Source organism: Aegilops tauschii, chromosome 7, assembly GCF_002575655.3.
Source record: "Aegilops tauschii subsp. strangulata cultivar AL8/78 chromosome 7, Aet v6.0, whole genome shotgun sequence".
In the NCBI taxonomy this organism is placed as follows: Eukaryota; Viridiplantae; Streptophyta; class Magnoliopsida; order Poales; family Poaceae; genus Aegilops; species Aegilops tauschii.
Window position 1 is genome coordinate 586609573 of NC_053041.3, and position 14626 is coordinate 586624198.

At 44.8% G+C, this 14626-nt stretch overlaps 1 protein-coding gene across 2 annotated transcripts; it reads left to right on the plus strand.

Moving 5' to 3' along the window:
* Positions 1-658: 658 nt before the first annotated feature.
* On the plus strand, positions 659-6496 carry LOC109787319 (conserved oligomeric Golgi complex subunit 7). 2 transcript variants are annotated; one of them, XR_002238517.4, is made up of 10 exons: positions 659-1221; positions 2320-2409; positions 2521-2640; positions 2722-2823; positions 2918-3165; positions 3346-3491; positions 3609-3807; positions 3970-4636; positions 5255-5669; positions 6005-6344. XR_002238517.4 is itself a non-coding variant. In XM_020345888.4 (10 exons), the coding sequence occupies exons 1-10, from the start codon at positions 934-936 to the stop codon at positions 6281-6283; spliced, it is 2472 nt and encodes an 823-aa protein (XP_020201477.1). In that variant the 5' UTR covers positions 659-933; the 3' UTR covers positions 6284-6496. The 2 variants fall into 2 exon arrangements, 1 of the variants encoding a protein (XP_020201477.1); XM_020345888.4 differs by having other exon boundaries at positions 5255-5587; positions 6005-6496.
* The last annotated feature ends 8130 nt before the right edge of the window (positions 6497-14626 follow it).

Here is a 14626-nt window from a genome sequence, read left to right on the forward strand (position 1 = left end):
ACTTTGTCCTTGACAGGGTCCGAGTACAGGATTTCCCACGCAGATAGCATGCTGCCATCTTTCTCCACACCCCTGCATATCAGACCACATAGCGCGGCCATGGGCAGCCCGCACTGGTTTTCATAGAGTTTCAATATGTTTTGTAGAGTTACAACATGTTTCAACTTTCAAGTTGTTGAAATATATTCAAGACTGGTATTGCTTCAAAGTCTTTGTCACCAGGAACACAAGTATGCAAACGGATTATAATGGATGTTGGTCACGATAGTGAAGATTTTTGGTTCTCCAGAAAATATCCTTTCTGGTATCTAGTATCTACCATATGTGTTTCTCGCTTACCCGTAGTCCTGGCCATGGGCAGCCCGGCCCGGACGGCCCGACCCGACCCGACCTAGCCTAAAGAAGCCCAACCCAGCCCGACTCGACCTTGCACACGGGTCGGGCCTGGGCCTAGAATTCGAGCCGTTTAAGGAAGAGGCCCGGCCTGTGGCCCGAGGCCTGGCGGGCTTCTAGTGTGATGGGCCGGGCTTGGGCCCAACATTTAGGCCCGATGGCCGGGCTGGGCCGGGCTCGGGCCTGAGTTTTTTGCGTTGGGCTTTGGTTGGCCCGGCCCGACAGATGGCCAGGTATACTTACCCGTGAGGAAAACGGAATCGACAATGCTGCGAATAGTTTCGCACAAGACGTCTAGCCTGAAAGACGTTTTCCCCGTGAACTCCAACAAAGTGACTTTGCCCCCGTGCCCATGGTGGTCGTTACTTCGGTGGCAAAGTGAGGAGACGCGGAGGCAAGCAGCAGCAGCAGCCTCCAAACTCCGAGGCACCACGCGCCCCGTCCGACTCTCCGGCGAGCCGAGGCCGCCGCGGAGGAGGAGGAAGGGCAGAGGGGGAGGCCCTCGCGGGGCGCGGCTGAGCGGGCCGCGGCGCGGAGAAAATGGTGGTGGTGGACGCGGCGGAGTTCGGGGCGGAGGGGTTCGACCCGAAGCGGTGGATCAACGCGGCGCTGGATGCGCGGCACCCGTCGGAGCCGCTCGACCGCTTCCTCGCCGACGCCGAGGAGCGGCTCCGCGCCGCGGCCGACGACGCCGGGGCGGCCCTCGAGCGGGACAGCGCCGACGCGCTCCGCCGCGTCCCGCTCGCCTGCCGCGACGCGCTCAGGCTCCGCGACGACGCCCTCGCGCTGCGCTCCCACCTCGCCTCCGTCCTCCAGTCCCTCTCCCAGGTAGGTGCCCCCCGCCCTTCCCCGCACCCCTCCGTCGTCCCTAGCCGGATCTGGATCTCGCGCGCGGGCACGCCCGGCATGTATGTGTTGTCGCGAAATCGAGACTCGTTTGGATGGGTGTTCTGGAGTAGATTAATCGGCGAAAATGTGCTAATTCGCATACTGCGATTCAGTCTGGGAATGATTTAGCTATGATTCAGTTTGAGCATGTATGAGTCGTTCATGCTTACAGTTCGGACTCTACTGTCGCTACCATGTTCTTAACCGGATCTGGATCTCAAATTCCGAGGCCATGTCACTTGTATCTGTGTGGTCTTTGCCTTGTACATAGCATTTTGCTTCTAAGATAATAAAATCATTATGACGTGTTCATAAGATAATGTTAGATAGGACTATCCAAAATAGCACCAAATTCACAATTTAAGCTTTGATTTGATCTGTTTGGCCTTTGGACACACTGTCTCCTTTGTTGTTATGTGGAATTTGATCCCTCAGTTTTCCCGGGCTTAGTAAAACCCTGCTAGATTTTGGTACTTGAGTATTAGTTTGGGATGCTACCATGTATTGTACTTGTATACATCATAATTATGCACACAGAAAACTCTTGAGCATACTGTATAAAGTACATAGAAACTTACAAAATTCAGAGCTGATGTCCATGTAAACTGTGTCTATTGCCATAAAATACTGAGACCTGTAGTTCTAGTTAATTACATGTTTAGAATCTTCTCGAAAGAGCTGCAGCAGTAACATTTTTCTCCCAGTGTGATTGAGTGTGTACTTCCGACTGCAATGTAACTGTCTAATACAATTGTATGACTACAGCAGCATTTTGTATGGCTTTTTTGCGGAATACAATTGGATTTAATTCATGCTCGATTATTTGAAATTATTGATTCCTTATTCTAATGCAATGGGAACATTGAGAAGTACTAGTGTCAAAAACGTCTTACATTATGGGACGGAGGGAGTATATATTAGTGAAGTTAAAACACACATGCCACCTGCATGTACCCCAAACAAATTCGGCACACATTTTCAGCTTTATTTTGTAAATGTGTCTGTTAACCAAGTACTTATGATAATTTCTCCAACCAGGCTGAGGGCTCATCTGCTGAGTCAATAACTGCGCTAGCACGAATTGATACTGTGAAACAACGCATGGAAGCTGCATACACGACATTGCAGGTATGTTTTAATAGTATCTACCATGGCACGGCACATGTCACTAGAGTACCTGCTTTACTCAAGTGGTAAGTTCTTATCTAATAATTGTGAGTCTGTTGGCTGGAATTGCAGGATGCGGCTGGACTAGCTCAGTTGAGCCAAAGTGTTGAGGATGTGTTTTCGAGTGGCGATCTTCCAAAAGCCGCAGAAACCCTGGCAACCATGAGACATTGCTTGTCAGCAGTCGGAGAGGTACTTTACTCTCCCCTCTCTCTTTCTCACCAAGCATCTATGCAGGGCCTTTTTATTTAGCTTGTTAAATGTTGCTTTCAGGTTGCAGAGTTTGCTAATGTGAGAAAGCAGCTTGAAGTATTGGAAGAAAGGCTGGACGAAATGGTTCAGCCCCGTTTATTGGATGCCCTTTCTAACCGCAAGGTTTCTGTCTCAAAATTAGCTCATTATTAACACTCCATGAAACATCTTTATTTATTTTATTTTGAACCTCTTCCTGTGCAATTTTGGTTGAAAGATTGATGCTGTGCAAGATCTTCGTGGTATATTGACACGTATTGGGAGGTTCAAGTCACTAGAGGTGCAATACACTAAGATTCATATGAAGCCTCTGAAGAAACTCTGGGAAGATTTTGACCTAAAGCAAAGGGCCAACAGGGCAGAGGTGGAGAAGCGTGGTGGTGAAATCACTAGTGTCTCATTCTCAAGCTGGCTGCCAAGTTTCTATGATGAGACACTACTTTACCTTGAACAAGAATGGAAGTGGTATGTCCATGTGATCCTGTTTTCTTTTGTTCTGTGTTGACAAATACTTGTGGTTCTAAATTAAGTCACACACAAGGTGGCCCATGGCAGCAGTTTGTAACTATCTTTGGGGCACATGAAAAATATTTGCCCCTCCGACTATCTTTAAACTGTACTGTTCTAAAATGCTAATACATGCAGGTGCTTGACTGCATTCCCTGAAGAATACAGATCACTAGTCCCAAAAGTACTTGTGGAGACCATGAGTGAGTTGAATTCAAGCTTTGTCTCTCGTGTTAATGTAGCAACTGGGGATGCTGTTCCTGAAACCAGATCTGTTGCAAAAGGTATACTTCGCGTATTTGTTTGTTTATTGGCAAGTTATTAGTTATTTTTTCTTGTTTGTTGCGGAAGAGCACTTAGTTTTGTTCCTTAATTAGTTGATTTATTTTCTCTATCTCCAGGTGTACTGGATGTTATATCAGGTGACTTGCCAAAAAGCATCAAATTGCAGAATAAACATCTTGCTGCACTAATCGAATTGCACAACATGACTGGCACTTTTGCTCGGAACATTCAGCACTTATTTTCAGAATCAGATCTTGGAGTTGTGCTGAGTACATTGAAAGCTATTTATTCCCCATATGAAACCTTTAAGATGAGGTAAGCATTTAAAGTCGTTTTGTCTGATAAAAACAAAGGAAAGAAGAAAAAAAAACTTATGTTGCATCTTGTTACCGCCTGTATTTACAACAAGTTGTAGTTATTAATGCATAACATTAAGCAGTTAGTTCTGTGTAGCATACTAAGTTTCATGTCATGTAGGTACGGGCAGATGGAGCGCGCTGTGCTTTCTGCTGCGATGGCCGGTATAGATATCCGTGGAGCCATCTCCCGTGGTTTAGGTGCACAAGGTATAGAGCTAAGTGAAACTGTCCGTAGGATGGAGGAATCCATCCCACAGATGATAGTACTTCTTGAAGCAGCTGTTGAGAGATGCATTAGTCTCACTGGTGGATCAGAGGCAGATGAACTGGTACTGGCTCTTGATGATGTCATGCTGCAATACATATCTAATCTACAAGAAACTTTGAAGTCCCTGAGGACGGTATGTGGGTTGGATAATACCACACATACTGATGCCTCGAAAAAAGATGCAGGGTTAGAGAAAAAGGAAGCACCGCGACTGGTGGATGTCTCTGAAGAGGAAGAATGGTCAATTGTCCAGGGTGCTTTGCAGGTTCTTACAGTTGCCGATTGCTTAACTAGCAGGACCTCAGTTTTCGAAGCTTCTTTAAGGGCTACTCTTGCCAGGATTGGAACAAACTTTTCTCTTTCCGGATTTGGTTCTAGCATGGATAAATTATCTGCTGGTACTGCTGATGACAACTCGGGAGCACCTCTGGGTGGGAGGGCAGCACTTGATATTGCAACCATTCGACTCACCAATCTACCAGACAAGTCTAAGAAACTCCTCACTGTGCTAGAACAGGTAAGTTATATGTTTCTAAAATGTCTTGCATTTAGTGTTACAACGCAGGGGTCAACTGTAAATCTGAACAATTAGCTAGTTACTGAACTTGCAAATGATGCATGTTAACCCTACTTTTAAGTAGCAATCGAAGTCCCGAGTTATTTGACTTTTTGATCTGATGGTTCAGACCGCAGGCTGCATTTTCTTATTGGGCTGAGTCAGCATATGCCTATTGTCTAGCAAATGATGGATTTCTGTGTTTGGTAAAATATGTATGCTTGATCATGTGATAATATGCTCTTTACATTGTTGCTCAAGATTGCTGATCATGAGCGAGTCCTCATATTTACTTTGAACAGAACATATGGAGTAAAACTGTTGGGTTTGATTTGATTATAATTCTCTTGCTCCACATGAAATTTAGCAGCAACTTTCTTTTGTACTCCCTCTGTTCCTAAACATACGACGTTGAACTACCAAAACGTCATATATTTAGGAACGGAGGAAGTATTACTGTAAGTTATTACTATTCAACTCTGGCGTAGAACCTATTCATATACCTCTTGATTCTTGCACGTAGAATTTATTTGCCCTTCATCCTCGGTTCATTTAAAGAAACTTGTTTCTGTTGTACAGTCAAAAGATCCAAGGTTCCACGCTCTTCCCGTCACGTCACAAAGAGTTGCGGCCTTCTCAGACAAAGTAAACGAGCTTGTATATGATGTGCTCATTTCCAAAGTCCGGCAGCGTCTCAGTGAGATTGCTCGCCTCCCAATCTGGTCGTCCGTGGAGGAGCAGGGTGGTCTTCCTCTTCCAAGCTTCAGTGCGTACCCACAGGCATACGTGACCAGTGTCGGGGAGTATCTCCTCACTTTGCCACAGCAGTTGGAGCCTCTCGCTGAAGGCATCTCAGGCAGTGAGGCTGGCAACGACGAGGCTCAGTTCTTTGCTACAGAGTGGATATTCAAGGTAAGTGATACCACATTCGAAGTCACATAATCTGGACTTAGCATCTTCAATAAGATTCTTTGCTACAGAGTGGATATTCAAGGTAAGTGATACCACATTCGAAGTCACATAATCTGGACTTAGCATCTTCAATAAGAGTATCCATTACCCTGTTTACTTGTGAAATATGCTGTCAACAAAATCAGCCATGCTCCAATGCTTATTTTGTTTTATGTTGCAAATTATGTAGGGAACTGTGCGTTATACATATTGAAAATATGTGCATCACAATTGAACAGATCAATACATTAAATCCCCTCAACAGTCTTGTCATATTTACATAGCAACAAATAATAGAAAGCACGAAATCAATTGCTTTGAGTTCACACATGCCGGAAATTCTAGTATGTTTTCTTGACCTCCGGTTCCACATCTCAGGTTGCCGAGGGTGCTACCGCTCTGTTCATGGAGCAGCTGCGCGGGATCCACTACATCACGGACCGGGGCGCCCAGCAGCTCGCGGCGGACATCGAGTACCTGAACAACGTCCTCTCGGCGCTGTCGATGCCGATCCCTCCGTTCCTGTCCACTTTCCACGCCTGCATCTCGACCCCGAGGGACCAGGTCCGCGACCTGATAAAATCGGACGGCGGAGCCCAGCTGGACCTCCCCACCGCCCATCTGGTCTCCAAGATCCGGCGCATCTCGCTAGAGTAGTGAAACGATGTTGATCGCTGTGGTATTTTTGCAAATCGAAGTTAATGTAAAGGCATGCAGTCCCAGTGTCCCACACCCTGAGCAATTGGCTTGTGTGGCCTTTGCTTTTCTTCTTTGCCAACTTTTCGGTGACGGTGAGCTTTTACCTTGTAAGTTGTAACTGCACTGCTTTCAGATATAAAGTATAGAATAACACACTGTATTACAGAAGAATTTAGCGCTTGCGGCCTATCAGCAAGTTGGCCAAAAAAAAGGGAAATTGTTAGTCGGCGGGTGCCAGAATTTAGCGCCTGCGCCCTATCAGTAAGTTGATCAAGCATGCCACGTCATCATACAATTATGAATGGGATAAACCCATCTCAACATGCAATCATGCATGTGAAAAGACCCACCATAATATTCAGCTATGCTGTTTTCCATTTAATTGCTATGCTTCTTTCAATAATGTTACAACTATACATAATCAAATATAATAAGTTATATGTATTTTAAATTTTGGTTCTCATTTATCAATATAAATTTTCATCAATCAATTAACGCAGCAACGCTAGTTTATCCTATGTGTCGCTCCTAAAATAGCATCATTGTACATGCCCTTAGGCTAAAGTTCCAAAGACCAGATGATAGCACTAAGAGCAAGCCATAATGAACAGAAAATTATCTGTTCTTCATCTCTGTCTCTCCACCACCATGTGGCTGGAACAGAATAGAGCGCAAACATGAGTAAAAAGCCTGCACATGGGGACCACCTTAACCTTAAGACCCAAAACCAAATCTTATACAGTGGGATTTTAAGCCGAAAATGCCAAATGGAGGCCGAAATTGAAATATTCAAAATTCATAGAGACATAACATACATGTGTGTAAATTTTCAGGATAAAATAGGTTATGCGAGCTACACACACAAAAAAAAAAAATCTGTGGCTTTTTAGTACACACATGCACTATTTATCCTCAAAGTCCATGATTTTTTTTTGCACAACTCCCATTTCAAGGTATTTCATCCTGAAATTTAACACACATGCACATTACTTCCTTGTATACTTGTATTTATTTTTCAGATTTTTCCGAAACTTAAAAGTTTGAATTTTGTTTTTTTTTTTCAAAATTTTCGGCCTCCAAAATGCCCTACTCATTTTAAGCCAGCTATAACAAATGTGGTGGATCTATCACAAGACTAACTTAAGGCATAAGACTGGAGACGTAGGTGTTTTATTCATCCAAAACAGATAAGATAGATCATATACATGTTTGCAAGAGAACTACACAAGTATAGATTTCTCATTTGAATAGACCCTTCACTTATTTAATTTGAGGGTAAATAATTTATAATTAAAGTTATGCCCACCCAAAACATATGAGATAACTAGGGTAGCTTCCTAATATTATTCTAAACATGTGTACAAATTTTCAAGACGTTATGAAAATAACTTTCGACTGGGAGGCATTCTTAGTAACACAATCGTAAATGAAGTAAGTGGGCGTACATACGACAGACCAATAGCGAAGGTGTATACTGACAAGAGCTACAATGATGTTTTCTGAATAGTAAGTTCAATTGTCTTGACAAAGTGCTGAGTCAACCAAGCAATGTGTGGCAGTAACAAAATTTTGCTACTCACAACTACTCCTACTGCTGCTTCTTACTTATGCTAACATGCAAGAGACTCAGTCTTTGCTCTGATGTGTGTAGTTTGATTACATGAAGATTCTCGGGTTTCGCGCCCAGAATTGAGGGCGTGCACGCGAACCAGCTGTGGCTTCCACAATTTGAATGCGACTCAATTAATGAAGATAGCACTCTTGAGGCCACAAAGGCCGCCCGGGAGAGAGCAGTCAGGACACACCCCAGCTGCCCTGCTCTGAACTTTGTCATCTACTGTACCAGCTAAGCTAGGCCTCTTCAGTACAAGCTAATTCTTTCTCCCCAAAATTTTAAGTAACTCCCTATATTGGTAGCACTCCTTTTTTAACTGCTCAAAAAAATTCTCCTAGTGTTGTAGTATTAATTACCGAGTGACCATTATTTGTCTAATTAACTTGATCATGCACAGCTTAGATGATACAACTTGTTTTTTCTTTTTTGTCCTCTTTTACTTGTTGGCAAGCTATGCAAGGAAGCTTATAAGCTCTTCTCGGTTACAAATAGTTTTGACAGTTTAGTTTAACTTAGTGCGTTGCTTGTGGTCGCTCCTGAATTCTAATGGTACGTTTCAATCATTTTCAGTGCTAGCTACTATTCAAGTTCAAGGATCAGGAACTTCGGGAAGACAAGAGGCTGTAGTCTAAACAATACCCTCTCCGGTTCTTTTTAGTCTGCATATAAGTTTTGTCCAAAGTCAAACTATCTCTACTTTGACCAAACTTACAGAAAATTACTAACATTCACAATGCCAAATCAATATTGCTAGATTCATTATGAAATATAGTTTCATAGTATATATATACTTTGTATTATGCATGTTGCTATTTTTTTTAAATATAAATCTTGTCAAACTTTGTAAAGTTCTAATACCCGGAGTAAAAAGGACAAGAGGGAGTACAGTATATAGTTTCTTTCTCGACAACTAGTAGTTCGGATGTCACTCAGTATGCCAAATTTGTGCATTTAAATGCACCTTTACTATGAGCACTCATTCTCGTCATAACTTGATTCAGAAGCTTATCTGCACCTTCACGAAGAGCATCCTTGGCTGCACCTCACAACATGCCTGCCCAGTACATCAGCAAAGCGCATAGGCGAACATCAGAGCGGGACTTAGCATATCCGTAAGAGCAAGAAGCACTGTGCAGCCTGCCCGTGTTGGCACCGCTTCCCTTGCTCTGTTGCTCGTGCTGTTCCTGCTCGCTTGGGTATGTAAATAACTTTGTTCCTGTTTTTTCAATACGACGGAACGCAAAGCTTTTGCCTTTCTAGAAAAAGGGCACTGTACAGTACTTAGAACTTACTAAACCTATGAGAAATTCATTTTCAGTGCCTACTTATTACAATCCATGGCAAGAGCAACAAGCAGGACTCCCAAGGAAGTAAAGCTCCATTGTTCCTCTGTCTTCTAGAAAATATATGTAGCCAACAAATATGTAATGACATGAAAAAAAAAGGTTGGGAATTAAAACTTATGGTCAGAGTCTGATTGTGGTGGAAGATAAACTTATGTGTTGTTTCAGTAACAGTATCAACTAATACATTGGTTGGCAGTCTAGTTACATGAGACGACAAACCAAGTTTATCACTGACATAGAACAAGTGCTTCGTTGTAAAACTGATCCTAATAGACCAAAATGAATTTTATTGGAACCGATTTTTTTCTTGTAATATTAGAAAAATATATATTTCTTCAAAACATGGTAACCTGGCCTCCTGTAAATCGGTAGTACGTAGTAAACACGCAACAATCCTAGTAAAACTGCCCAAAGTTTGAAGGAAAAAATAGGGGCATACAAATGTAAAATTTGATACTTAACTCTGCCGCACCGCTGCACATTCTCTCCTCCGCCCCAGCCATCACCGCCGCCAGTATGACGATCAACCCTTCTTGTGGCTGGGGGGCAAAGCACGCGCACACGGTGCCCAACGGACGGTACGTGCATCTTTCGCCTGGTTATCCACTACTTCCTCCGTATAAGCCTTTCTATGATTCCAATAGAGACTACATACGGATGTATATAGACATATTTTAGAGTATAGATTCACTCATTTTACTCTGTATGCAGTCTCTTTTGAAATCTTTAGAAAGACTTATATTCAGGAACAAAGGGAGTAAAATTTAGAAGCATTCAATTATGATCTTTTGAAATGCGTTGTCGCAGGAGGAACTGGGCGAGTCTTTCCGACGGGCCGGCCGGGGTGATCGCCGATCGCGTCCTCGACTACGACGTGGCGACTACGTCCGCCTCCGCGCGGTGTGTCGTGCGTGGCGGCGGTGCTGCACCGATCCACGCAGGATGGATGCCCTAGACCGTCGTCTCCACCCCCGGCACTGGATCATGCTCCCGGAGCAACTTTCCCCCGCCCACTGCCGTCGCTTCCTGAACCTCTCCACCGGCCAGGCCATACGAGTGGAGCTCCCGGAGCTCAGCGGCCACAAGACGCTCACACCGACCCCTGAGGGGCTCCTTATCCTGGTGCACGACCGCATCCGCATTCGACTGCTGAATCCGCTCACGCGCCACCTCATAGAGCTTCCATCGGTGACCACGTTGCTGCCTTTGGAACATCACCACTATCGCCGTGAATTTTTTAACGGTCGACTATTGACGTGGGGTTCCTTCATTGTCACTGAATCTATATCATTTTTGCTCTGCTTCTCCGGGTTCCTAGGCATCGCCAAGCCAGGTGATGAGTGTTGGAAGGTCATACCGCGCGAATACGGAATCTGGTGGCCATGTTCAACTCCTTTGATGTTCTTGGGTCGCTTATACTGGGTCATCGGGAACAATCTCATGGTACTGGAAACAAGCGCAGATCCACGACTGGAGGTGGCAGCCAAGTTGTGTAATCATGTTTACACAGACATTTATTATATTGACTGCAAATTGAAATCTGCGTTACCTACTTGCTTGCGATGCTCTTCTTGCTTAACGTGAAAACTCTCCTTTCCGATGAAAACGAGAAAGGACTCAGTCGGCGCATCTGGTGGACAATGCTGGGAAATTGATGTTGTTGCACTATCAGCCTAGGCCGCACTTTGAGCCTCGGCCGATGAGAATTGATGTCTATCGTGTGGATTTTGAAAAGAAGTCTCTATTTCCGGAGCCTTGCTCTGGTGCACCCCCTTAACTCAATTTTCTAGGGGTATTCTTGACCCCCGTCATCTATTTTTTCTCCGGCCCGCCGCTGCCCATATCCAAGCCCCGTAACCCATATCCAAACCCCGTATAACCCGTATAACCCATACGTATGTATACGGTGACATCCTGAAAAAAAAAGGATGACACGACCCCACGACCAGGTACGACCTGCCGACGGCCGATCCATCAATCACGCAGCTCCATCATTCACGCAGCTCCTCCATCATCCTGTTGAGGTTCTGTAGGAATATCGGCGGCGGCGATCTCGTCCGAGAGCGCGCGCGGCACCGCCGTGAACCTCCAGCGCTCGCAGGTACCGCATCCCGTTTCCCCACGTTTGTCTCGCTCGCGGCAGCATCAAACGAACTGCCGCCGTTTTCGTCGTAGTGGTTAACCTAGCGGGGTGGGTAACCTAGCTTTCCGGCGGTCTAGGCCATCGCAGATCCTGTTCTGGTAGTGCTGCTCGTCGTGATATACACAGTGATCACGCGGGCTAAAGTGGGTTTGTTCTTTCTAGGGTTAACCTAGCGTCGTTTACCGTCGGTTGTGTGCACGACGGCTCCGTTATTTGATGCGGCGGCTTACCTAGGTATCCGGCAATCCAAAGTGATCATGGCCGGTGCCGTGGCTAGGAATCCGGCGGCGCATGTTATCACGGGTAGCGCTGCTTCTCACGATCCAAAGTGATCACGTACTGGATCCGTGGGCATCTTCCTTACTAGGGTTGACGTACCTTAACGCCGATGACCGGTGTGGAGAGGGAGGAGGATGCATGGGTGGTCAGAGGTCGTTGGCGTCGGTTGTGTGCACGATCTGAACGCCCTCGGTTGGGGCGCTCTCCGGTTGGGGTAGTTTATTTAACATCCGTGATCGTGTGCTAGGTGTTGTATATGTCAGCATTGATAATGTTTGGACATGTGATGATACATATTATTTGTTGTAGTAAATGGCGGACGATGAGTTAACTGATATGATGTTAGACATGGAGTTTGGAGAACTGATGAAAGACTGGATAGAAGATTGGTCAGATGATGAAAATTCAGATCGTGGAGATAGGTCAGAGAATGGGGACGAATTGGAAGATCTTAATGTGAGTGGCATTATCATGTTGTAATTTTTTGGTGGCATCTGACAGTATTATATTTTTGTGTTGAAAATTTATAGAAGGATGAGCATGATGATGGTCAGGAAAACAATGAGCATGATGATGGTGAGGAAAACAACTCGGAAATCTCGAATGAAGATTACATTAGTCAGGTATGGAAGTGGAATTTTTTGTTGGCATGCAAATTGAATTAATCCTGGAATATCATTTGATAAGTACTTATGTATTTGTGTTATATTTTTCAGCTCATTTCCGAATGTCATAATGCATACGACTATTACGGTGAATCCGACATGGAGACAGGCCTTGATGACGAATCATTAGCTGCACCTGATTCTGGGGAGTCGCAGTCGTTGGTCATCATGAGTGAGGTATGTATGTAGTCAATGTTGTATGGAAGTAATGTTTACCATAGAAAACTGTTTTCATGGATATGTTATGATTGTGTAGGTGACAGAAGATGAGGGGAAAAATAATGTCCAAGATACTGCCAGTGCAGATGATAAGAGGGATATGTTCAGATAATACAAATGACTTTTACGTCTCACGAGGCTGCGTATGATTTCTACAACAGCTATGCTAGAGAAAATTGTTTCAGCATTAGAAAGAATAAGGTCAGGTATAGCAAAACCGAGTCACGTCATATGCGTTATAGGCGGTTTGTTTGTTCCAGATAAGGAAAACGTGACAGTGGGTTGCTAACCGAGGAAGGACACAGCCGTAGGCTCAGACCCGAGACACGCTGCCACTACGAAGCGCACCAGACCGTGAAGCTTGACCAAAAGCGTGGGGTATGGTATGTTCAAAGTTTTGATGACAAGCATAGCCATATCTTGGCAGGACTGGACGAGGTACCTTTTCTTTGGTCCCACAGAAAAATCAAAGAGTACCAGAGAGCTGAGATACTGTCCATGGGAGCTGCAGGGATTAGAATTCACGACATGATGGATTCCTTCATCAGCAAACATGTATGGTATGTCGGTGTTGGTTTTACCAGACGTGAAATATACAACCTTTGCGCCAGGGAGAAGAGGAATCTGCTTTCAAAAGGTGATGCTGCCACAGTCATAGGCATCATGGCCAGTAGGAAACAGAGGGATCCTAGCTTCTTTTTCGAGTACAAGCTAGATAAGGAAGGACATATGAATAGGATGTTCTGGTGTGACTCCCAGTCTCGTCATGACTATGAGGACTTCAGCGACGTGCTTGTATTTGACAGCACCTACAAGATGAACCGGTATGGTATGCCATTCATACCTTTTGTTGGTCTTAACAATCACCGGAAGACCACTGTTTTTGCTTGTGCCATAGTTTCGGACGAGACCGAAGAGACATATGTGTGGCTGCTGCAGACTTTTTTGAGGTCCATGTGTCAAAAGATGCCGAAGAGTGTTATCACAGACGCCGACGCTGCAATGATCAAGGCAATTCGCCAAGTCTTGCCACATGTGTGGCACCGTATATGTACGTGGCATATAGAAAAAATATGAAGATTCACCTCAGTCACAAGTCCTTGAAGGAGTTCCGAACTCTTCTGTACTACATCACGTCCACGACCACGTTTGAGGAGAGATGGCACGCGTTTTCGAAAAGATGGCAGTCGGAAAAAACAGTAACATGGTTGAGACGGATGTATAAGAAGAGGAGACTGTGGGCCGCGACTTATCTGACAGAGGGGTTTTGGCTTGGCATGAAAAGCAACCAGAGGAGTGAAAGTCTAAACTCATGCCTTGACCTCCACCTAGACGGTGAAATGACCCTGGTGGATATGATTTTGCACTATGAGAACGCCGTTGTACGTATCCGTGAGAACGAGGCATGAGATGACTGCACGGCCTCACAGAGTTTACCGGTGCCAGTTACTAGCTCGAGGGAACTTGAGATAGCTGCTTCTAACATCTTCACTCTAGCAAACTTCTATATGTTGCAAGCTGATCTTAGGAAAATTGGCGGCATGGAGATTGTAGAAATAAAGCTCGGAGACGGATCACAATAGTACATCGTGATCTGGAAGAATAACCGGAAGAGCCAATTTTGGGTGGAGTACACACCAGTAAATTCCGCAGAAGCTATAAGGTGCAGTTGCAGAAGAATGATTCGAAAGGGTCTACCTTGCAAGCACATATTCCATGTACCAAAGTACTTGAATATATCTGAAATACCAAAGTGTTTAGTTCTTGTGCGGTTCACGAAAGACACAAGGTTGGGACTGCCCGCGAGGCGCACAAGCGATCTGTTGGGATTTGGATGGACTGGGGCAGCTGGAAGAATGAAATATAGCTAGGTCAGTGTGTTGGCTTCAGAAGCTATGCATGCGGCATGCAAACACCCAGCTTTGTGGGATCAGTTACAGGAGAGTTTGAAGGCTGTGATAGCTAAGAGTCATGAGTATGATCAGCTAAAGGAAAATTTGAGTAAGAAAACGGATGATCTCAGTAGGTGTGCAA